The 26,103-nt window shown below is 39.9% G+C and overlaps 1 protein-coding gene across 1 annotated transcript in view; it reads right to left on the bottom strand.

Annotated features, from left to right (window-relative positions):
- SP3 (Sp3 transcription factor) overlaps positions 1-25,659 on the bottom strand; it is a 55,522-nt gene extending 29,863 nt beyond the window's left edge. The window contains exons 1-4 of the mRNA XM_068967489.1: positions 25,586-25,659; positions 24,807-24,952; positions 24,220-24,345; positions 15,596-16,955 (exon numbers count right to left, since the gene is read on the bottom strand). Of these exons, the coding sequence (XP_068823590.1) occupies positions 15,596-16,955; positions 24,220-24,345; positions 24,807-24,952; positions 25,586-25,592 (1,639 nt within the window). The 5' untranslated portion in view covers positions 25,593-25,659. The remainder of the gene's footprint in view (positions 1-15,595; positions 16,956-24,219; positions 24,346-24,806; positions 24,953-25,585) is intronic.
- Positions 25,660-26,103: the final 444 nt, after the last annotated feature.

Below are 26,103 nucleotides of genomic sequence, written 5' to 3'. Positions count from 1 at the left end.
ATCAGTAAGGATATTATTAAATGACAAGATACCTGTTCAACAGAATACTGTTACTGCAACTGCAAAGAATGAGATAGCTCTATTAGAGAATATATAGGTATGGTAGTGTTTGTAAACGTATCCTTCTATCAGATATTCCATACAGTTAAACAAACAAACAAACCTGGTAACAGTGGCTATCTCTAGGGAGAAGAACCGGAGGGTTAAGATAAGGAGGGAAAGATCTTTAAATCACCCTTTAATATATTTCCTGAATGTATGACTTGTGAAGGTATTACTTATTATCCAAGAAATAAATTTTCCAAAAAAGAATTTTGAATGTACTAGAGAGGAAAGATTACAGGAATGAAATACAAATTAACTATCTTAACAGCCCAGGAGAACAGTAAAAGCCAGACTAGTAAAATGAAGACAGACAGGAAGAAAAACAATCACAAAAACATGGCAGAGATAAAACCAAAAGGACTTGGAACTTTCTACCAGGAAACAGATAAAGAGTTAACCCTGCACCTGCATGCAAGCAACTAAAGGTAACAGGAGAAAGAAAACAATGGTACTAATTACTCAAGAAAGCACCCAGGAACCCCTTGCTTCCCAGTTCTCTCAGATGACCGTTTCATGCCTTTCTCCTTCTTAACATTTCTAACACCTGTCCTCAACCACCTCATCTTATTTCAAAAGGAAATTAGAAGCAATCCAACAAGAATTATCTTATCTTCCAAACAACTGTTCCATATGATTATTCCCAATCTTAACATGTGGCCAATCTCTATACCTGTGTCCTGTATTTCATCTTGCTTGCGTTCTTAAATAGTCTTCCTCTATTATACCTTCTTCCTGAGTCATCAATTTCTTACTCTTTACTGAGACATTCCCAAAAAACCCACCCTGATCTCAAAGCCTACCTCCAACTATTGTGTCCTATTTCAACATTTATCTAAACAGGGAAAAAAAAAAAAGTTTAAAATATTTGTTTGTAATTACTGTTGCTACTCCCTCTTCCCTTCACTTCCTTTTAATTAAATCACTCTATGTAGGCCTTTCTTCCTAACAGTCCACTGAAACCACCTGTTACCAACAACCAGACTCCAACTGTTTTATCTTATCTTTTATCTTATCTCCACAATATCTGAAAAGTTAAGAACTGCTCCTTTAAGTGGTTCATTCACTTGGCTTCCAGGATACTGCACTCTGCTGGAAGTGCCTTCTGCCGTCTGTTCGCCTTACTGGTTTCTCCTCTACTTCTAATCCTCTAAATGTTGAAAATGTCCTCGGATTCAGCCAAGGATTTCCCTCAATTTTGGTCATTTCAAGTTTCAGTTCCTAAATTTATGTTTGGTTCTTTTACAAATCTGCCATGCCATTTTCATTATAATTTCCAGCTCTGTGCTAAAATTTTTTAAGCTTGGCTTTTACCTTCTCAGTTTAGTTGTTCAGCTGTGTCACACTGTTTGCGACCCCAAGAATCGCAGCACACCAGGCCTCCCTGTCCATCACCAACTCCCGGAGTTTACCCAAACTCATGTCCATCAAGTCGGTGATGCCATCCAGCCATCTCATCCTCTGTCGTCCCCTTCTCCTCGTGCCCCCAATCCCTCCCAGCATCAGAGTCTTTTCCAATGAGTCAACTCTTTGCATGAGGTGGCCAAAGTACTGGAGCTTCAGCTTTAGCATCATTCCTTCCAAAGAAATCCCAGGGTTGATCTCCTTCAGAATGGACTGGTTGGATCTCCTTGGAATTCCAAGGGACTCTCAAGAGTCTTCTCCAACACCACAGTTCAAACTCATCAATTCTTCGGCACTCAGCCTTCTTCACAGTACATCTTTTCTAAACCTAACAGAGTAATCAAATTAAGATTTGGGAAGAGGGTGAACACAAGTTGATTGCATTTTTAATTCCCTGTGAGAGTCTACTATGCAGCCAAATGTTAAAAATCTATGTCCCAAATTTTTTCATCTAGTCACTTCTATCTACATTAATAGCTCCCCGAACTTTTCTCCAGCCCAATCTGAGTTCCAGATTCTGATAAACAACTGCTTACTTGAACCAATCACTTGGAATCTAATAGGTATTTCAAACATAACAAAGCCACAACAGAACTCTTCATTCTCCCTTCACCCCACCCTTCTCCAGACTTTTCTTATTACTAGCCTAGGCAAATTCATTATCTCCTTGTGCCTATATTACTGCACTAGCCTTATCCTTTGGAAAAGGCGATGGCACCCCACTCCAGTACTCTTGCCTGGAAAATCCCATGGGCAGAGGAGCCTGGTGGGCTGCAGTCCATGGGGTTGCTAAGAGTCGGACAGGACTGAGCGACTTCACTTTCACTTTTCATGCACTGGAGAAGGAAATGGTGACCCACTCCAGTGCTGAAAATCCCATGCGCAGAGGAGCCTGGTGGGCTGCAGTCCACGGGGTTGCTAAGAGTAGGACACGACTGAGCGACTTCACTTTCACTTTTCACTTTCATGCATTGGAGAAGGAAATGGTGACCCACTCCAGCGTTCTCGCCTGGAGAATCCCAGGGACGGGGGAGCCTGGTGGGCTGTCATCTATGGGGTCGCACAGAGTCGGACACGAATGAAGCGACTTAGCAGCAGCAGCCTTGTCGTTACTAGCCATTCCAACCTCAAACCACCATCCCCATTGGCCACAGGATCTGCCAGTGATCGTTTTAAAACATAAAACCATCCAATGTTTTCATATTTTAAAAACGTACCTCTACGGTGAAAGATGTCAGTGATGGAGGAGGCTATGCATGTGTAGGAACAGAAGGTACATGGAAAGTCTCTGTACCTTCTCTTCAGTGTTGCTATGAATCTAAAACTACTCTAAAAAAATTCTTAATTTAGAAATATACATATATAACTGCATTTCTGATCTCTTGATACTTATATCCAAATTATAAATAGATGTAAAAAGACTAAAATTATTCTCTGTAAAGATGACCCTCCTAAAAATGACAAGAATCTTTAACCAGGAACCAACCCCTACAAGCCCCACACCCCTATTTTGTTTTAGGGTTAGCGCTCCATTTCTTAACGATGTAAATAAGCATGAACTGCCAAGAATAGTGAAGACCATGCATTAAAATGCAACTGATTTTAAAAATGAGTTCATAATGATAGACTAAAAAAAATGAAGAGAACCTCTGATGGCCGCTAAGACACCAACCCATTCTGGAAATAGACAAATGAAAGGAATGGATTTAACAGCTTATCCTGCCTTTCTTGTACAAACCGTGCTTTGGGGGTAACCAAACAGCTAACAAGAGAAGACTGTGTTCAGAAAAAAGAATCACAGCTTAACACAAATGTACTGAGAAAATTAGAAAAATCACTATTTTGCAAATCTCAATGAAATAATGAATCCAAATGACAATGAGGAAAAGCTGAGACTTGGAGGCACATAAACCAATTGAAGACACAGGCCTTATCTGAATCCTAATTTGATCAATTCTAGAAAGATATTTTTAATCATTTGAGGAAAACTAAATATTGCAAGGATATTGCCCAAATATTATTTATTTACTTAAATATTTAAAGGGTTACTATCAATTTAGGGTACTGCATATAACGGTACTATGGTTATGTTTCTTAGAATTCTTATTCATTAGCGCAGCAGTCTCCAAACTTGTAAGTCTTAAAAATTACTGAAAACTTTAAGGAGTTTTTGTTATGTAAGTTACACCTGTTTAGCAGAGGGTGAAAGAGAATGACTGACTATGAAGTGGCATACTGGAACGGGGAGGGGAGACAAAATGATACTATACCTTAATTATGGTGGTGTTTATACAACCATGTACAGTTACCGAAACTGCGTTTAACTATGCACTATGAAACTGCGTTGACTGTGCACTAAAATTTTACGGTGAATTTTACTGTATGTAAATTATATCTTTATAAAAATGGGAAAGTTCATTCTTTAAAAATTTGAAGATTTCAAAGGGTCTTTGTTTATCTCAATATTTACCATATTAGAAATCAGAACCGGGAACATTTAAAAGGTTTATTAATTAATTTTAAGGTTAACAAACTCATTGGTGTTAGCGTAAGTAACATCTTCTTATGGGAAACATATTTTTTAAAACAAATCAGAATAGGGTTTCCCTGGTGGCTCAGTGGTAAAGAATCCCGACTGCCAATGCAAGAGACACAGGTTCAATCCCTTGTCCAGGAAGACCCTAAGCGCCCCAGAGCAACTAGATTTGTGTGCTACAACTTCTGAGCCTCTGCTGTAGAGCCTGGGAGCCACAGCCACTGAAGCCTGTGTGCCCCAGAGCACATGCTCCGCAACAAGACAAGCCACCGCGATGAGAAGCCCACGCGCTGCAGTGAAGAGCAGCCGGTGGGGCAGCAGTGAGGACCCAGAGCAGCCAGAAACCAACACATAATTCTCAAAATTAGGCTAGTTTGCCTTTCTTGCAAATATCTTTAATATCTGGCCTTTAGAAAATAGCTAGATAATACTAAGTATAAGTCAGAGAAAGACAAATATATGATATCACTGATACAAATTAATGTATTTACAAAACAGAAATAGACTCACATAGAAAACAAATTTATGGTTACTACTTAATGGGAAATGAGAGGGTAGGGATAAATTAGGAGTTTGGGATTAACAGATACACACTGCTATATACAAAATAAACAAGGACCTACTGCATAGCACAGGAAACTATATTTAATATACTGTAATAATCTATAAGGGAAAACAATCTGAAAAAAGATATATTCACGTGTGTATGCATTGTTATATATACGTAACTGAATTGCTCTGCTGTACACCTGAAACTAATATTGTAAATCAACTATACTTCAATTAAAAAAAACAAACAGCTAGATCTTTATATCTGCTTCTGTGCTGAATCTGCTGTTATCACATATCATACAGCCTTTGAAATACTCCACTGTATATCACTTGTGAGATGAAAGTGAAATAAGCAAATAGCATCTTGCTATTATTAATAAAATAACTTTGACCTCACAGATACCTATGAAAAGGGTCTTGGGGACTCCGAGACCACACATTGCGAATCATTTTATTAATACTTTGGGTAAAGTTATACACTGTCTGGAGTTTACTTTAAAATACTCAAGCAAGTTTACATAGTGGAAACAGGAAAGAATGGCAGAATGTTGATAACTGTTCAAGCTGGGAGATAGTTACATTAAGGTTCATAATACATTTCTCTGCTTTTATGTATCTTTGAATTTTTCTGTTAACTTTTAAAGTTACTAGTACTTTAGTCATTATTAATTTTTTACCCACTTTAATCACTATTATGTCCTCATTTTCTCTGGATCTATTTTTCTACTTAATTCTTCAGTAGTTAGTTTTATGAGGGTCTTTGAATAATAAACTCTCAGTGCTTGATTATTTTAAACATCATTATATTCTAACTCTTAAGCAGGATTTTAAATGCATGTAGACTACTTGGCTGCCAGTTTTTTTCTCATACCATATTACTACACGATCTTCTGCTATGTGTGGCTGATAAGAAGATTGTACGTCTGTAACTTCTTTGATAGCAATCTGACTTCTCTTAAAATTTAAGATCATCTCTCCCCATAATTTCAAGACATGAGCGCACTTATTTTTTACCTTTCTTAATATTTGAAAATTTTTCATCTGTAAACTATCTCCAACACAAGAAGATTCTCAGCCACTGCTTATCAAATATGGCTTCTCTTGTCATTCACTCTATTCTATTTTTCTGAAACTCTTACGTTGATGACTCTCAATCTTTCAATTCTCTTTAACTACCTCTTCATTATCTCTAAGCTCTGGGTAAATGTCTTAGTACACTACTATTCACTCATTTTTTCCTATGTCCAGCCTCAAGCTTCTCCTGTTTGTCTCCCCAAATTTTTCTATTTGATTAAGACAATGCTAATAAGCACTGACTATGCTAAAGCCTTAACTGTGGATCACAACAATCTGCCAAAATTTCTTCAAGAGATGGGAATACCAGACCACCTGACCTGCCTCCTAAGAAACCTGTATGTAGGCCAAGAAGCAACAGTTAGAACTGGACATGGAAAAACGGACTGGTTCCAAATTGGGAAACGAGTACATCAAAGCTATGTATTGTCACCCTGCTTATTTAACTTATGTGCAGAGTACATCATGAGAAATGCTATTCTGGATGGAGCACAAGCTGGAATCAAGACTGCCGGGAGAAATATCAATAACTTCAGATACAGATGACACCACCCTTATGGCAGAAAGCGAAGAACTAAAGAGCCTCTTGATGGAAGAGAAAGAGGAGAGTGAAAAAGCTGACTTAAAACTCAACATTCAGAAAACTAAGATCATGGCATGTGGTCCCATCACTTCATGGCAAATAGACGGGGAAACAGTGACAGACTTTATTTTCTGGGCTCCAAAATCACTGCAGATAGTGACTACAGCCATGAAATTAAAAGATGCTTGCTCCTTTGAAGAAAAGTTATGACCAACCTGGACAGCATATTAAATAGCAGAGACATTACTTTGCAAACAAAGGTCCGTCTAGTCAAAGCTATGGTTTTTCCCACCATAAAAAGAAGGCTGAGTGCCTAAGAATTGATGCTTTGAACTGTGGTGGAGAAGACTCTTTGAGAGCCCCTTGGACTGCAAGGAAATCAAACCAGTCAATCCCAAAGGAAATCAAGCCTGAATATTCATTGGAAGGACTGATGCTAAAGCTCCAAAACTTTGGCCACCTAATGTGAGGAGCCGATTCATTAGGAAAGACCCTGATGCTGGGAAAGATTGAAGGCAGGAGAACAGGATGACAAAGGACAAGATGGTTGGATGGCATCACCTACTCAATGGATATGAATTTGAGCAAGCTCTGGGAGATGGTGAAGGACAGGGAAGCCTAGTGTGCTGCAGTCCATGGGGTTGCAAAGAGTCAGACACGACTGAGCAACTGAACAACAAAGAACACATTCTACTACCAGTAAAAAATAAAAAGTACTATAAATTAAAACACTGACGTGTCATGGTAAGATAAACTCAAGATCTCAGAAATGTTAAAATGTTAAACATCATGCGTCTTAGAATCAATGAAATATGTTTCTCCTTTCTAGGATTACTGGCTTTTTCTTTTCCATATCTATCTTCTCTGTTTCACAACTTTTTTCCTTTTTCTCACTGACAACTTAGCTTTTCAGATTTTTAAATTATCTTCCTTCAGTTGGACATGAATTCATCTCTCAGTTGTTGATTTTACAGGCTGTCATAGATTCTGCCTTCATCACTTACTTTGGAATTTTGGTTTCAGGCTTATATTGAGTAAAATTTTTCTCTATGCATTATAACTCTATTCTTCCAAGTGTCTCCATCAAGTCCTTCTAGCTCTAGTGCAGACTTAGGTCTTTTATTGGCTTTAGAGATAGTGCTGGATATCATAAACCTAGACACCCAGTTTATAGCTGAATGGTTCAGATTGGTTCAGAAACTGATCACAAGACTGTGCTAGGGTCCTCCTATTTCCCATGTCCTCTTCTCATCTCTAATGTGTACAGCCTCATTTAAGCTGAACCTTAGACTAACAGACCTTCCCTGATGGCTCAGCGGGTAAAGAATCCACTTGCAATTCAGGAGACATGAGGGATGCAGGCTCAGTCCCTGAACTGGGAAGATCCCTGGAGGAGGGCATGGCAACCAACTGCAGTATTCTTGCCTGGAAAATCCCATGGATGGAGAAGCCTGGCAGGCTATGGTCCACGGGGTTGGACACGACTGAGCCACTTTGACTTTTAGAGTAACAGCCTGCAACTTTGCTTTTAGCTCACTGCTACAAAAAGGAAGCCTACTCCAGCCACTAGTTTTAAGCAATGAATTTGACTCAGCTTTTTCTCATGTGGGGTCTTTTTAACTGTACTAAATAGTATGAAAAGGTGGCAAAATTATATATGACACCAGAAGATGAGCCCCCCAGGTTGGCAGGTATCCAATATGCTACTGGGCAAGAGCGGAGAAATGGCTCCAGGAAGAATGAAGATGCTGGGCTAAAATGGAAATGACCCTTAGTTGTGGATGTGTCTAGTGGCAAAAGTAAAGTCTAAAGCTGTAAAGAACAATACTGCATGGGAACCTGCAATATTACATCCATGAATCAAAGTAAACTGAACATGGTCAAGCAGGAGATGGCAAGAGTGAACATCAGTATTTTAGGAATCAGTGAACTGAAATGGATGGGAGTAGGTGAATTTAATTCAGATGACCACTGTATCAACTACTGTGGGCAAGAATTCCATAGAAAAAATGGAGTAGCCCTCACAGTGAAGAGTCCAAAATCCATAGTTGGGTGCAATCTCAAAAACAACAGAATGATCTCAGTTCCTCTCCAAGTCAACATCACAGTAATCCAAGTCTATGCCCCAACCACTAATGCCAAAGAAAGCTGAAACAGAACATCTCTGTGATGACCTACAAGACCTTCTAAAACTAACACCAAAAAGAGATGTCCTTTTCATCATAGGTGACTGTACTGCAAAAGTACAAGTCAAGAGATACCTGGAATAACAGGCAAGTCTGTCCTTGGAGTACAAAATAAAGCAAGGCAAAGGCTAAGTAGAGTTTTGTCAAGAGAACACACTGGTCATGGCAGATATCCCTCCTGCAACAACACAAGACACAACTCTACACATGGACATCACCAGATGGTCAATACCAAAATCAGACTGATTCCATTTTCTGCAGCCAAAGATGGAGAAGCTCTATACAGTCAGTAAAAACAAGACCTAGAGCTGTGGTTCATATCATGAGCTCTTTATTGCAAAATTCAGGCTTAAACTGAAGAAAGTTGGGAAAACCACTAGGCCATTCAGGTATGACCTAAACCAAATCCCTTATGATTACACAGTAGAGGTGATGAATAGATTCAAGGAATTAGATCTGGTAGATAGAGTGCCTGAAGAACTATGGATGGAGGATGGTAACAGTGTACAGGAGATGGTGATCAAAACCATTCCAAAGAAAAAGAAATGAAAGAAAGCAAAATGATTTTCTGAGGTGGCCTCACAAATAGTTAAGAAAAGAAGTGAAATGCAAAGGAGAAAGGGAAAGATATACTCAGCTGAATACAGAATTTCAGAGAATAACAAGAAGAAAGCCTTCCTCAGTGATCAATGCAAAGAAATTCAGGAAAACAATAGAATGGAAAAGACTAGAAATCTCAAGAAAATTGGGGATAGGAAGGGAAATTTTCACACAAGGATGGCACAATAAAGGACAGAAACAGCAAAGACCTAAAAGAAGAGATTAAAAAGAGGTAGCAAGAATACACAGAAGAATTGTACAAGAAAGGTCTTAATGACCCATATAACCACGATTCCCTGGTGGCTCAGATGGTAAAGTGTCTGCCTGCAATGCAGGAGACCCAGGTTCAATTCCTGGGTCGGGAAGATCCCCTGGAGAAGGAAATGGCAATCCACTCCAGCACTCTTGCCTGGAAAATCCCATGGACGGAGGAACCTGACAGGCTACAGTCCATGGGGTCGCAAATAGTCGGACACAACTGAGCAACTTCACTTTCAACCACGATGGTGTGGTCACTCACCTAGAGCCAGACATCCTGGAATGTCAAGTGCCTTAGGAAGCATCACTACAAACAAAGCTAGTGGAGGTGATGGGATTCCAACTGAGCTATTTCAAATCCTAAAAGATGATGCTGTGAAAGTGCTGCACTCAGTGTGTCGGCCAATTTGGAAAACTCAGTAGCAGCCACAGGACTGGAAAAGGTCAGTTTTCGTTCCAATTCCAAAGGTCAACATCAAAGAATGTTCAAACTACCATACAATTGCGCTCATTTCATATGCTAGTGAAGTTATGCTCAAAATCCTTCAAGTTAGGCTTCAGCAGTATGTGAATTAAAATCTTCCAAATGTACAAGTGGGTTTAGAAAAGGCAGAGGAACCAGAGATCAAATTGACAACATTCATTGGACCATAGAGAAAGCAAGAGACTTCCAGAAAAACATCTACATCTGCTTCACTGACTATGCCAAAGCCTTTGATGGTGTGGATCACAACAAATTGTGGAAAATTCTTGGAGGAGTACAAGACCACCTTACCTGTCTCCTGAGAAATCTGTATGCAGGCCAAGAAGCAAGTAAGAACCAGACATGGAACAATGGACTGGTTCAAAATTGGCAAAGGAGTACATCAAGGCTGTATACTGACACCCTGCTTACTTAACTTATACAGAGACTACATCATGTGAAATGTCCAGCTGGATGAATCAAAAGCTAGAATCAAGATTGCTGGGGTAAATACCAACAACCTCAGATATGCAGATACCACTCTAAAGGCAGAAAGTGAAAAGGAACTAAAGAGCCTTTTGATGAGGGTGAAAGAGGAGAGTGAAAAAACTGGCTTGAAACTCAACATTTAAAAAACTAAGATCATGGCATCCAGTCCCATCACTTCATGGCAAACAGATGGGGAAAAAGTAGAAACAGTGACAGATTTTATTTTCTTGGGCTCCTAAATCACTGTAGATGGTGACTGCAGCCATGAAATTCAAAGACACTTGATCCTTGGAATAAAAGCTATGACAAACCCAGACAAGATATTAGCAAGCAGAAATATCACTTTGCCAAAAAATGTCCAGATAGTCAATCCATGGTTTTCTCAGTAGTCATGTACAGATGTGAGACGTGGACCATAAAGAAGGCTGAGCACCCAAAAATTGATGCCTTTGAACTGTGGTGCTGGAGAAGACTCTTGAGAGTTCCATGGACAGCAAGGAGACCAAACCAGTTAATCCTCAAGGAAATCAACTGAGGATTCATCGGGGACTGATGCCGAAGCGCCAATACTTTGGCCACCCAATGTGAAGAGCCGACTCATTAGAAAAGACCCTGATGCTGGGAAAGATCGAGAGTAAGAGGAGAAGGGGGCAGCAGAGGACAAAATGGTTGGATGGCATCACCAACTCAATGGACATGAGTTTGAGCAAACTCTGGGAGACGGTAAAGGAAAGGGAAGTCTGGTGTGCTGCAGTCCATGGGGTCACAAAGAGTCAGACACGACTGAGGAACTGAACAAAAAACAATTAAATAGGACATAATTCCTGACATAAACACTTAATGGACATTTTCACTCTACCAAAAAAGAAAAATTAAAGAAACTGTACAAGCAGTGTAGTTCTGACAATATTTTAAAACGTACGTAACACTCAGTCTTAAAGGGTAAGTCAAAATCTGACAGGATTCAAATCTGGGAAACTGGATTAAGCCTTGGCTTAATTTGGCAGACATTTTCTGACTAGAAAAGATGTTAGAAAGGCAATTTCCAAAAGTAAATTCATACTTTGTCTCTTTTCATTCAGTTTCATACACATAGCAAATGGTAGACAGAGTAAAAATTAAATTTCAAAAACAGCATGCGTTTCTCAGTGGGCAAGAAATAGAAATAAAGGAATGACTGAGGTTGCAGCTTGGGGCCCAGCGAGTTCTATGTTGCAAGGAAAATGGGTTTGGTTTCTAAGGGGTAAAGAGCACTAAACATACCCCTCATGAGGAGGGGCCCTGAATCAGATTCACATCTTAAAACGGGTCAGAACAGAGGTCATTTCTGTTAAAGGGGAGCTTTAAAAAAAAAAAAAGATGATGATTAAATTCCAGAACCCTGGTTTAAAAAAAAAAAACAAACTGTGTGGTTTCTTTTATTTGGGAGACGTGTTTCATGGTTTCCATACTAAACAAAAATAAAATGCAAACCAATGATATCAAAGATTTAAGCAGTTCATCTGGCCATACTATGTTCTAACAGTTTTTTTTTTAAACCGATTATTCACATAAGAAAACACAAGTTTCTTACAAGTTTTCTGTCAATTAAAAAGACAGTATACCAAGGAACAGTTTTATTACTAGATTATCCCAAAATTCCAATTTTTTGGTTTTTCTTTTTAAATATGCTACAGCATACTATGCAGCATTTTCATTCTCATTCTCTTTAACTTTTGTTTTCTCATTCCTTTAAAATTGGGAGAAAATTCTAATTTAATGGCCTTCTGGAGTGCTTATTTTACTCTTCCTTGCCCAACATTCAATCAACTAAATCACCATCTTAAAAATTCAATTTTGCATTTAACTCAAACAGTGTTGCTCTTTTGATACTATTTTGGAAATAAATTACTGAGCACTTACTGCTTTATATCAATCTAATTTCATGACCAATATAAATTCACAAAATCACAAATAAATTCTCTAGAGGTGTTTTTCTAACACGTACAGATCTCTATAATTTTAACTTTGTGGAAGCTTTAAAAATTGGTTTTAAAAACTATGTCTTCAGTAGTCTGTCATTCTACCAGTATTTTCAAACGTTTTGGTCTCAGGACTCCTTCTAAACTCTTAAATATTACTAAGGTCCCTAAAAAGCTTTTGTTCATGTATGATACATTTTTTGATATTTACTGTAGTAGAAATTAAAGACAAAATTTTAATGTTTCAATTCATTTGAAAACAATAACTCCATTACATGATAACACAAATTACTATTTTGTGAAAAACAACTATTTTCCCAAAACATATAGAGGAGTTAATTAAAGTCCATGTTTCATATTTTTGCAAATCTCCTTAACATCTAGGCTAAAAGAAGACAACTGGGGTTTCATATTTTCTTCTGCAGTCTGCAGCTGTATGGGGTTTCGGCTGAAGCATATGAAGGATATCAAGATACATGGCTGGAAAAGGAAGAAGTAATCCGACAGTTTTTCAGCCAAACGTGCGTATTCTTTGATACTATACCAAATCTGACTAGTGATAGTTTCTTAAACGTCAGTTGCAGTGTAGAATCTGAAAACATATTGATAAACTTTCCATATGCTTCTTGTTAGTCTATCTTTCACCGATGCATGATTTGTAACATAAGTTGGTCATTTGAAAACCACTGGTTCACTGAACTATCATAAAGATCTTGCAAATATATTTCATTACAATACAATATTCAAAAAAATCCTGTTTATTAATATAACACTGTCCATCTCATCAGAAAAGAATCGAATTATTAATACATTATCAAGTTCACAGTAGTTCTCTTAAATTCTTATTTTCACTGGAAAGTCCAAATTTTATCATTGGAAGCAAATAGGTCTTTTTTTCCTTTGAAGGACAAGCTCACTTATTTTTTTAGAAAATATCTGTCACTTAAATACATGAATCACTCAATAATCAGTTTGTCAGTCTTTCAAGTATTGTGTTTCCTGAGAACAGCATCTAGTTCAGCTTGCAACTCACACGACTGCTCAAGTGAAAACAATATATACGTTTTTTAAAATATAATCATCTTATTTTGGTATGTGCTTTATTAAAGTACAGTTCCCATTTTATCACAAAGAATATTACAAAAACATGCAGCAGGAACTACGAACCAGAAACACAATGAGATACCACTCCACACCCATTGTCTAAAATCAGAAAGGAGGCCAATGATGTGTTGGTGGGGATGCAGAAAAACTGGAACCCTTTTGTTGGTGAGAATGTAAAATGATACAGTCACTTTGGAAAAACATTTTGGTAGTTCTTCAAAATGTTAAACATACAATCTAGCAATTCCACTCCTAAGTATATACCCAAAAGAAACAAACATATGTCCACATCAAACAACTGTACACAATGTTCATAGCAGCATTCTCTCGATAGCTAAAAAATGGACATACCGTCAATCAGTGGATAAGTGAACAAAATGTGGTATATCCCTACAATGGAATATTTATTATTCAACCACAAAAATGAACAAAGTATTGGTAAAGACTACAACAAAGATGAAGCCTGAAAATATGCAGAAAGTCAGAAACAGAAAGCCACGTATCGTATGATTCGACTGGTAAGATAGAACTGGCAAATCCAAAGAGACAGAAAGCAGATTAGTGGTTCCTGGGGGATCAGGGAATGGGAGAATGTGGAGTGACTACTAATGGGAAGGGATTTGGGGGTGGTGGTGAAAATGCTCTAAAATTATACACTGGTGATGGCTGGACAAGTCTGTCCCTGTATTAGAAACTACTAAATTGCATACTTTAAAGAGTGACTTTTATAATATGTGAATTATATTTCAATAAAGCTATTATTTTAAAAAGGCCATGCAGCATTCAAGGGTCAAGACTTAGTGAAAATAACTCTCTTGATGTGTTCATCAAGGTTATTGTTCAGTGAAACTAGCATTTTTCGTTAACTCCAAGTGGATGGTCATAAAGAATACTGCTTACTATTACAGTTTATCATCACAGCTTTGATTTGTGCTAAGACAAAACAGTTTTAGCAACTATCAGTGAAAATGTCAACACAACAAAGAAGGCAAGTAATTTTACTATTATTATGAAAAACAGTTTAACATCAAGGACCTCTGAGAGGGTCTCAGGAATCCTCAGTGGTCCACAGACCATACTTTGAGAATGCAGCTTTAAAGCACCGCTTCAGAAGGCTCAAATGCAATTAAAAGCTTCCTAAGAACACATCAAGACTTCAGGACAATGCCAATTTTCCGTGTGCATGTGTGTGCTCAGTTGCGTCCAACTCTTTGTGACCTGATGCCTATCAGGATCCTCTGTCTGTGGGATTCTCCAGGCAAGAATACTGGAGTGGGTTGCCATTTCCTCCTCCAGGGGATCTTCCCAAACCAGGGATCAAACCCAGGTCTCCTGCATTGGCAGGTGAATTCTTAACAACTGAGTCACCTGGGAAACATAATTTTCTGTGTACATATCACAAATTTCTCTAAAGAAAGAGGGTAATACCATTAATTCAGTAAATTAAATCCAAGTTCCCAGCTTGAGTTTGAAAGGGTCAAAACAACAAAATAAGAGTAAGAACTTAGTACACAACAAAACATTCAATAAAATACTAAGTAAATAACATTATTAAAGTAATGATTACACTGTCTCTTTTCAAATTGTATTATTTCATTCTTATAAGACAAGAGGTCACTTCTGAAATTTCTACCCCTACTATCAATTATAACATACCTAGCACACCTATGTTTAGGAACTACTTCACACTTGTAAGAATAAATTATCACAGAATCAAAGAGTTTTAGGTCTACAAGGTACCCTAGACACAGTTACATAGTCCAACAAGCACATTCTACATGCTGAGAAACCTGAGTTTGTACGAGTAAAAGTAACCTAGCCACAACCACCCAGCTAGCTAGTGAGTAAGACGGCATGAACACTACCTACTCCCAGTACCATAGTTTCACTGTGCCAGTCTGATTGCCCAACCAAATAAAAAGCATAAAACATATAATTGACATCACACCAAAGACAGCCAAGACACCTTACCTGACAAATAAAAATTCTGTGATGCTTCAGAGTACCAATCAGATGTTAAGAAAATACATAAAACAGAGTGACAAGAAACAAATGTAACTGGCATAACAGAGAAATAAATCCTTGACTTACAAAAACTATCATCTTTCAATGAAGAACAATTCAGAACACATTTTGATGTTGATTTTTTATACAGACACAGGGAAATGTATCATCATCTTTAAAGATAGCCAGATTCTGATAAACACTTAGAGGAAAAAATTTCCCTACATATTAACACATTGGTGAACTTATCTATGGCATAACATGACTTAGAAGACTCACCTGCAGGACTGTCCGCATTCTCTCCTGGGTGTAGCTGTATACCAGTAGAATCTATTGAGTTTACTGTAACTGTCTGTAGATTTGGCAACTGACCAGTGCTTAGACTAACTGGAGTTGAAGACAAGGCTCCACCTGCTGCAACTTGACCAAGCGTGAGTGTCTGAACAGGCGTCAAAGTTATCTGTTGGGCAGCAGTATTCTGTATTTGCAAATTCTGCAAGTTCTGAACCCCTTGTACTTGAAACGTTTGCCAAGTTATCTGTCCAGAAGGGGTCACTGTCTGTGCCTGAATTAAAAAGGTTCCAGGATTCAGCTGCAACTGAAGATTTTGCAAAGCCTGTTGTGTTATATTCTGACCACTGGCTTGCACACCATGGATTGTCTGTGGTGTAATACCTTGCACAATTTGGGCTTGACTGGTTGGCTGCTGAGACTCTTGAAGTTGTAGATGCTGTACAACAGGCTGTGCTGTAGAAACCTGAATATTCTGAGCCTGTGTCTCTTCAGAAACAGGCGACTGGATATAATTTCCCTGAAGATCTGAAGAATGGACTTGCCCACTAGTAGTAGTCAAGCTATTGGTATTTTGTTGTAATATACCTGTACTATCTATAGTAACAGGCAACTGTGATGAAGAAGATGTTGGCACAAATAAATCTGTATCAGTATTAGTCTCATTAATATCAGGAGAAACCCGCTCACCAGTCCTTTCTGAATTGTCTGAACTATCCATAGCTTGTCCTGTGTTTATCAAATGTCCATCAGCATTAATGCCTGCAGTCATTGTCTGAGAACTGCCCGAGAGTCCCAAAGAATCTAGATCGACACTATTGATTGGTACAAAGGTAATATTTCCTGGAAGACCAAGAGGCACATTAGCAACTACTTGGGTTTGGCCAGGAAAAGATGAACCACCAATTGCAACTCCCTGAACCTGGACTTGACCAGTCTGTGGTATGAGATTCTGGATATTAGCAGGAGGTGTTCCAGAGGCAAGCAAGGTTTGATTAGAGCCAGGAATGATCTGAATTTGACCACTTTCTTGATTTATACCCCCATTATCTGAAGAGCCTGTGAAACCAATCTGAACCTGCTGGCCATCTGATGACTGAATCTGTGGTATTACTTGATACTGAACATTGGACACTGTACCATTTGATGAATCTGATCCTGGTGCAACTGAAAATATTTGCTGATTCTGCAAATTCTGAAGGGGAAGGACATACTGCCCACTGGAAGTAGCAGCACTTGGAATCTGCACTAGATTGCCAGCTTCATCTTTTATAGTTGTAGGTGTGGCTGACAAAACCTCCCATCGGTTTGGTGCTCCTCCTAACTGTGCAGAAGCCAAATCACCTGTCTGGATGAAGAAAACAGAAAATGTTATGTGATATGTATTTGTAGTATACTTAATCCAATTCTCAAAAAACTTTAAAAATGATAAAAACCCTTATCACCTGAAAAGTTCTCTTAGTAACACAACAGAGCTCAAATACAGAAGTACTATATAAACTACGATAATTATCATTTTCAATTTTTGCTAGTTACTCCTAAGATAACCCCGGCTATTTGAGAAGGAAAAAAGTTCAATTAGAATATTCTTTATTTTATGACTACAAACTTTTTTCCAATCCCTCATCTATGATCTCTCTGATGCTATACAGTTAAAAATAAAAGTAGAAATAGGTAGAAAAGATTATGAACGGCTCAAACCAAATATACCTCAAACATGGAAGAGAGTTCAAAAAGCATAAAACCCACTAAAAACGTATCACTAAATCAGGTGCATCATATTTGTGTACAAAAAAGAAACATATATGAGCACTGTCATCAGTTCCTAGAATCAGAAATAAGATTTGTATATTACTGCTATCAACTTTAAATCAAACAATTAAAGCTACTCTTTCATGGCATGTAGTAAGGTACTCCAGAGTAAACACAGGATGTGGGTGATTCCTTCAGTGAGTCATCAAATTCTTTACTTTTGCATGAACTACTAAAAAAATATATGAGACCTTAAAAATTTTTAATGAGAAAAGGTTATTGCCCTGTGACCACACTGCAAAGTAAGTCCATCTAAAAGGTTTTTCTAGAATCTAAAAGCTGGAGGATTGACACTTCACCTACTATTTCTCTTTAAGTTTGCGTAGGATACTAGCCATTATATTTTGCAATTCTGTTATCTGCTAGAATTTCAAGTATTATTTCTATTGTGGATTAGACAAGACTAGAAAAATATCAATGTAGGAAAGTACAAAGCAATAAAACCCAACTGATGTCAAAGGGTAAAATTTCTAAGGGAATAGTAACAGTAACATCTAACATCTGAACTGTTCTTTTATATGCCAAGTACCATGATAGGAATTTGTTATATAATCTATTGCTTACAAGTATCCTATGAGGTAGTATGATTATCCCCATATCACAGATGACAAAACTGAGACAAAATCAGACAGCTATCAAATGTCCAAAATAGGATTTAAAACTAAGTCAGTCTAACTCCAGAATCCATGCCCTTAAATTCTATACCATACTTATCTCTCACTAAGACCAAAGGTAAACACACAGGGAATGAGACCTGTATGACTTAATCACCATCAAAATAATGCCATCCCTACCCCATTTCCTTCTAGATCTGTAAGTGATTTCCTGTAACTCCACACATCACTAAACAATGAGAACATGAACATACCTAACCCAGAATTCTCAATGTACAATCCATGCCTGGGGTTCAAAGGATCTCTGAATCCTCTAAAACAGCATATCAACTTTTTGAGAAAGTTCAATTGGAAGACAGGGCTGGGAGTGGAGAGAGAGTATCTAGAGTTTCTTCATATTCTCAAAGGGGCTGGCGGGGGAGGGGGGAGGGTCTGTGACCGTTAAAAACAGGTGAAGACAAATAGTATTCTCTCAAAATAAACCATTCCACAAAATTTAATACAAACATTATAGAACCAGAAGACCTTTCAATTTTTTAGAGAGACTCACTACCTAATTTTCATGTGTACACACAGATGAAATGTATATTTCAATGGAGGAACCACAGTTTAATGACTCAATTCCAAATATTTGAGCTTATCTGCCAAGATGAAATAACCATGAGTAAGCCCATGAGATACAATCTTTATCTTCAAGTGATTCACTATCTATCCAACCAGACATACACATACATGATACTACTATGTGAATAGTGGTGTACACTATGCATAGGATCAAAACACTTTGGGGAAATAGAAAAATGAAAAAAGACAAGACTTCACAGAACAGATTTTTTAGGTTATCGTGAATAAAATTTAAGATTTCACTGCAGGCAGTTAGGAAGAAGAGAGATAGGCATTAAGGTATAGAACTAATTAACTCACAGACAAAAAGAAACTTTAAAAAAATGTATAGTTTGAAGTTGAAGAGAGAATTCAGAAAAGACTCATTCATAGAACAAAATAATGGGGAACAGGACTAGACATTTTTAGCAGGTCCTGTAGTAAACGGCTCCATAGATCATACTTAGGAGCTTGGACTTTATCCTACAGATAGTGAATGAAAGCTATAAAAGGTTTTGAGAAGAGTGAGTGGTACAATCAGATCTGTGTTTTATAAAGGTAAACTAAGACTGAGTGAAGGAGACTGAAAGGCTGAAGACAAAAAAGTCACAGAAACTATGGGACCAGGTACAAATGTCCAGGCTTGAACAAGAATAATGGTCTATCTTTTAAACACAAACATTTAAACCTATCAAACTTAAATTGTTGAAATGAAGCAGTGGACATTAAAGTCATGTATGATTCTTCAAATTCTACCTGGTATAGAAATTACAAGCTTAAGTCATCTTTCACAGGATTAGAGTAACAATTTACATTTCATTTTAGTCTCTTGGCATTTTAAACTAAAGACATTCATACCGAAATCTAAAGTATGGTGTTTCAAATCCAACTCTTATTTTCTTTAGGTTATTCTTTGGGGAATCGAACTTGAATTTTTTCTGACCAGCATTATATATACCATTTTTCAACTTACATCAAAGAAGATACCTCACATATAAGTTAATTTTACAATACTGCTAACCCTAGGTATCCACAGGGGATTGGTTCCAGGACCCTGTGGATACCAAAATCCCCCATGCTCAATTCCCTTACATAAAGTGAGATACAACAGGCAGACCTCCAAGGATTCAGAACCCACAAATAAGAGGGACAACTGTACTGGCATGTTGTCCCTTTTCATCCTTAAAATTTATGGCGAGTATTTCTTTTAACAAAATCTTTATAAGAACAGGTATTAAACCATCAGTGAACAGCTTCCTAGTTCAAGAAATTCCTTGAAAATAAACACAACTATTCAGATGACATACTATGCAATCACCCCCTTCTCCAGAAACTAACTACAGTACTTTTCCCAACAACGCAGGCCATTAATTAAAGGGAAGTCCCCAAACCAAGGAAAATGATGTATCTGAACTTTTGAGTAAACCTAAGGTTAAAACATATGTAAAAAATATTTATGAACACGGAAACAGAAAAATACTAGACTTTCATGATTTAAGCTAAGACATCAAATGCTTAGACGGAAGGAGTATATTGCACTAGGAAAGAAAAATTTCAAAACGGGGTTCTAGCCCTAGCTATTCTACAATCACCTAGAATTATAGGTGATTTAGATCAGGACTCAATTTCCTTATGGGAAAAATATTACCTTGCAGAGTCGTAAGAGTCTAAAGAAAGTGTTAAGCTTTATAAACTGTAAAGCACTATATAATCCTAAAGTACCCTTAGGATGACTACGATTATGGGACAGATTTGAAAAACATCCAACTGTGCCTAGCAGAAAGATCAATAAATATTTTTTAAGTAAATAAAAATATTTTACTTGAACATAATTGCAAAGAAAATGATAGGAAAAAATGGATCAATAAAACTGATCTTGAGATATTAGTGTCTCCAATGAAAAACTCTATACCAGTTTTAAATCAACTCCACAAAGAATATGCCCCAAATGTTTCAAAACCACAAACCCTACAAAGATGATTCATTTTTAACAGAAATTTCATCAGTAGTATAACAGCAAAATAAATACACTAGAACATCTGAGACCAAAAAAAAAAGTTGTGAGAATGTCTGATGTTAGGCTACTCAAAACAGTAGACAGAGACATAAACACACACAAGCCAGGCAAGAGTTCTGGGGTCAAGATAACCCTCCACATTAAGCTCACATCCTAAGAGAAAACTCGTGCTTCTCTCAGTAATTCTGACATTCTTACTGACAAAACACCAATTAACATGGACACTGGCATTATTTAAAACGGTGTAATTGAAGGTAGTCCAAGTTTCCCTCTGTATACAAACACATAATCACACGGTTAAAAGACCACAACCAAGAGCAGCCCTGGGACATTACTACAGCAGATTCATTACAAGGGCATTCTCCACTGCAACCAGGCATAAAATGGGGGGATGGTGGAGAAGGGGGAAATCCAAGGGTTTATCTTCTCAGGTAATAACTGTGTAAAGGAAAAAAGGAAAAATTCATACTTATTACATCCCATTTGAAAAGGATTAATAACCCCTCAGTTCCCACAAATGGCTTTACAAAAGCCAGAAATAGGCAAGAAGAGAGTAACTGGAAACAAGTGTGAAGCTAAGGTGGAAACAAACAAGAACCATTCTAGAGCAAGTACTGAAGTTTCTTAAAATCTTCAAAGGGAACAGTAAAGAACCAAGACTACAAATATAAAATCGATTACCCAATGAATTCCTTACAATGACAGTATAAGTCTTATTTGAAGTAACAGTCAAAATAACCTTTTTTATATGTTATTATTCACTTTGTATTTCACGAACATTTATGTAATAAATGAAACGTTGCAAGTTAAACTAAAATTTAGGCAATGTCTTTCCTAACACTTACTTATACAGCTTATTAATACTAAAGAACAAATGAGCAAATGAGTAATTCACAGGTTCACACAAATGTAAACTGGATGAGTTAATACCTCATAAAATTCATCCTTTTCTATTTCTTGATTACTAACACTACACAACTTTAAATAATAAAACATAAAAATCTTGCCATCAAATCAATTTTGAGAGTCTATGCTGTGGGACATTACAGGTGAGACTGCTTTGTGATTAGACCTATTCAGCACTATACTGAGGGTGCCAAAAGTTCTTGGCCAGGATCCAGAATGAACACAAATCATAACAAATTCTAAACTGAAAATATGTAAAACAAATCTGTAGTTCAGCTATTGGCTTTTCAACGCCCCTTTAATCCTAAAATATCAAACTAGTATAAAGTTGCATTTTAAAAAGTTTAAAGTAGAAAGTTGTATATTTCAAACTTGACCTTAAACACAGTAATACTATACGAAATGTGGTATCCTGAATTGGATCCTAGAACAGAAAATGGAGTGATATCAGAAAAAAGTCTATAATTAATAACATTACCAACGTTAATTTTCTAGTTTTGACAAATGAACCATGGTTAGTTATATTAATTATTAGAGGAAGCTGGGTGAAGGATAAAAGGTAACTTTCAGTTCTGTCTTTGCAACTTTTCTATAAATACGAAATAAACCCAAAATAAAATTTTTAGAGAGCACACTTAAAAAAGCTCTCCGTAAATCTCTCATAATTCCTAGTAATTTGAGGGAAGTCACAATATCCAAGCACATTTTTAAAGTGGGGAAAACTATGAAATCACTTAAAACTTCTCTTATCTACTGAGATGTCCATATCCAAAATTCATTTTTGAACTGGAAAAATAGTTTTCCCGTTTGCTAAGGCAAACACACTCAAGACAGTCATACTAATTTTTACTCAGTGAAAAATTTTATGCACAGATGTCAAACATACAAAGAAAAAGTGTTTAGAGTGATTGTGGTTCATGTTCATCTGGCGGGAAATGTGATGTCAGTAGAGATTTGGTAGTTCAGAGGAGGAGCTGAAGAGGCAGGGAAACAACTTCCCTACAAGTCTAAGGCCACAGGAGGCTAAAGCAGGAGACAGTGTTCTACTCCTCCTGTTAGACTTATATACATATATATATACATATATATATACACACACACACACACACACACATATATTCTGCTCCTAACTTCCTCCTTCACTTCTCTCCCCCCTCAATCACTGAGCTGATACCTAAACTTGGTTAAGTTCCAGTTACAAAAAGTTTTTTGTTCTTATTTGAAATACTTAAAAAGATAAGTAGAAGCAATCTGCCTTGCAATTTTACTCATGTAGTGTTTTTTAACTTTTTTTTTTTTTTGGCACTGTGGGCCTAAAGGGACATAGTTCATAAAAGAGGTTTACCAATTCATAAATTTGTTTAAAAGTAACAATGCACCTCATATACACAATTTTACGCCTTTACATTTCAACCTGGTTACAAAAGAACAAAACCTAAAATCATACTTTTAAGTCAGTAAATCTATTCACATCCCTCTACACTGTAATTTCAAGCATTAAAATTACAAATACAATATTTAACAATAATTATTCAGCTGAACAACAGCTTCACGTTTAATGTCGTGGAATACTAAGAATTTCCTGCACACTACAACAAACTTTTTCATCTACAGTGACAATTCAAAGTATTAAACACAGACCAATTCCTATAATCCACATTAAACAAACACACAATATAAGCGGTTTCAATTATTTTAACAAGTGAACACATCTACATGTTAAACTAATGCAACAACAAAGATTCAAACGAATGTAAACTTCACAATAATCTTAAAAAACTGTTTATAGCTAATTTGTATTAAGCCCTCCTCCAACTCTGACCAGCTCCTCCCCCTGCCCCAGACAAACTAAAAACCCAAAAAGAATCCCACCACATTCCATCAGACTAGCAACCACAATAAATGAAAATATAGCTTTGCCAAACAAATTCAACTATAAGCATGGGTGCATTAGTATTCATGTAAATATAATCCCTTACACATACTTCTGTTTTTTCTTATTTAACTTAAAAAACCAAAATATTATCTAAATAACTTCACCGATTCCAACGATCACTTAAACTCCACTTAAGAACAATTACTGCAAATTTAGCCTGCAAAAACTAAAATTCGATCATTTGGAACGGCCATTAAAAAAGCACTCAAAAGGTGTTCGTTCCTGTATACAAGAGTAAACCTTCATTCCTTTAAAAAAAAATTTTTTTAACATTTAAGTCAGTAAGATCTAGTAACTCCCAGCAAAAAAAAAGCTCCAAGTCCAAAAAACACTAGAAGCTAAAGACACTGGCTCTGTAGTTGATACTATCTATGGCCGATAGGCTGTGCTTGAAATTTTTGTAGCGTTCGGCGAAGGAGTTTTCAGCACTGATATGAATTGCTCAAACATCCATTTTGGAGGCCTCTACCCCCACCCTCTCAGACTTCATTTTGTAGTGAATGTGGATGGAGGTGCTGCAGTGACAATTTAGAGAAAGCCTGGGCTGGCTTCTGATCCAAACCAAGCACGCCAAAGAGCAGGAAAGGGTGCCCCGGCCGCGCGGCCGTCCGTCTCGCGGCAGGCGCGGGCGCCTGGGAGGCCTGGAGGGCGGGCGGGCGCGCCGCGGGCCCGGGATGGCGGGCGCTGGGCCTCGGCGGGGGCGGGCCGCGCGCGCGAGACTTACCGCTCCGGCGGCGGCGGCGGGGGCCCCTGCTGCGGCGGCCGCCTCCTCCTCGTCGTCGCCCGGCGATGGCGGCCCTATCTTGCTGCAGGTAGCGGCCAGCAGAGCGAGCGGTGACGGCTGAGTGTCCTACCCCCGATGGGCGGGTTCAGAGAGGGAGACAGGGGAGGGGGTGGCGGTTAGGGCCGGGCCGCCGCTCGCACAGGAAGTGCGCCTCTGGCCTCGCAGGCAGCGCCCGGGCGAGCGCCAGCCCGCGCTCTCCTCCTCCTCGCCCTCCCGCTCGCACGCACACCGGCCGCACCGGCCGCGGGAAGGCGGGCGGCGGACTGCGCGCCGGGCCTCCCCCTTCCGCCCGGAACCCACCCCCGGGAGGGCGCACTCTCTCACAAGCACGCACACACACACTCACTCTCGCACACAAAAAGGCGGCGGGCGGGGGAGCGCGGGCGGGGTCGGAGCGTTGGCGCCTCGGGCGGGCAGCTCCCGGGGCGGGGGGAGGGGAGGAGAGAGGCGCGGAGGGAGGGGAGAGGCGAGGGGAGGAGAAAGCGGCGCGAGGGGGGGAGCCGGGCCGGGGCTAAGCCGCTCCTCACCTGGGCCGCCGCCGCCGCCGCCGCCACCGCGCCGTTTCCGTGCTGCTGCTGCTGCTGCTGCAGATACTCGCCGTGGCCGCCGCCGCCGCCGCCGCTGTCCACGTCCAAGGCAGCCATTTCCTCTTGTTTCACGGGCTTTTCGGGAGCTGCAGGCACAGCGCGGGGGGGTGGGGGTGGGGAGGAAGGCGGGTGGAGGAGAGGGAGGGGGCCCGCGGGCCGAGGCGAAATTACTCCGAAAGCCCGGACCGAGTCCCCTTCCCCTCCCCCACCCGCCCCCCGGCGGCGGCGGCGGCGGCGGCGGCGGCTCCCTCCTCCCCTCCTGCTGCTGCCCCCGCCCGCCGCTGCCTGTAACCCTCCTCCTCCTCCTCTTTCCCTCCTCCTCCTCCTCCCCGCGCTGCCCCTGCCCCCTCTCCTCTCCTCTCCTCCCCTTTCCCTTCGCGCCGCTCGCTCTCACTCGCGCTCGCTCCTCTCGCACCGTCAGTCACTCACACGCCCGCCCGACCGCCGCCCGCGCCCGCACACAGGGGGATGCGCTCCCGGCGGACCGGGCCGCCCGCCCCGGGCCCGGCAGGGACACTGCGTTGCTGGGGCTTGAAGGGTGGACGGTAGCTGGCGGGGAGGGGAGGAAGGCGGAGGGGATTGCGGCTTTCTGCCTCTCACAGACACTCCGTCGCACACAGAGGGCCGGGAGCCGGCAGAGGCAGCCCCCGGCTGGCTGTTGTCGGCGGCGGCGGCGGCGACGGCAGCAGCAAGGGTTGCTCTCTCTCGGTTTTACGTACCGGTCATAGTGTGTTATAGAGCACCTCAGGCGGGGCTCCCCGCCGCCTTACACATGGTGAGGAGCGAAGGCAGCGGCGGCGGGAGAGGATGCGGGAAGCGGCGGCGGACACGGCCGGAGCGGTCCGGGGATTTTTTTTTCCTATTTTGATTGACTGTGCGGGAAACACAAAAGGTGGAGCCTCCAGCCCAAAAGGGGGGAAGAGGGTGACAGCCCGCCCGGAAGTTCCGCCCCTCTTCTCCGCGCTCATTTGCCATCACGCTCTTCGTCGCCAGCTCTCATTGGCCCAGACGCCCGTCCGTCACTCTGCCTGGCGGCACGCTTCCTGTTTGCCCCTCGGGTGGAAGGGGAGAGACAATGAGCGGCCGTGGCGGCGTAGGTTCCCGAGAGCGGCCAAAGCTAGCCTGTTACCCCGCTGTGCCCGCCTCGTTCGTCGGCTGCCGCTGCCAGGGCAAAACGCAGGCCTCTTCCACCTTGTAGGCTCTCGGAGCACGCCCCGGCAAGCCGTGGGGGAGCTGA

Source organism: Capricornis sumatraensis, chromosome 3 (assembly GCF_032405125.1).
Source record: "Capricornis sumatraensis isolate serow.1 chromosome 3, serow.2, whole genome shotgun sequence".
NCBI classification, from domain to species: domain Eukaryota; kingdom Metazoa; phylum Chordata; class Mammalia; order Artiodactyla; family Bovidae; genus Capricornis; species Capricornis sumatraensis.
The sequence above is the reverse complement of the archived record's forward strand: the minus strand, read 5'-3'. Positions and strand labels throughout refer to the sequence as shown.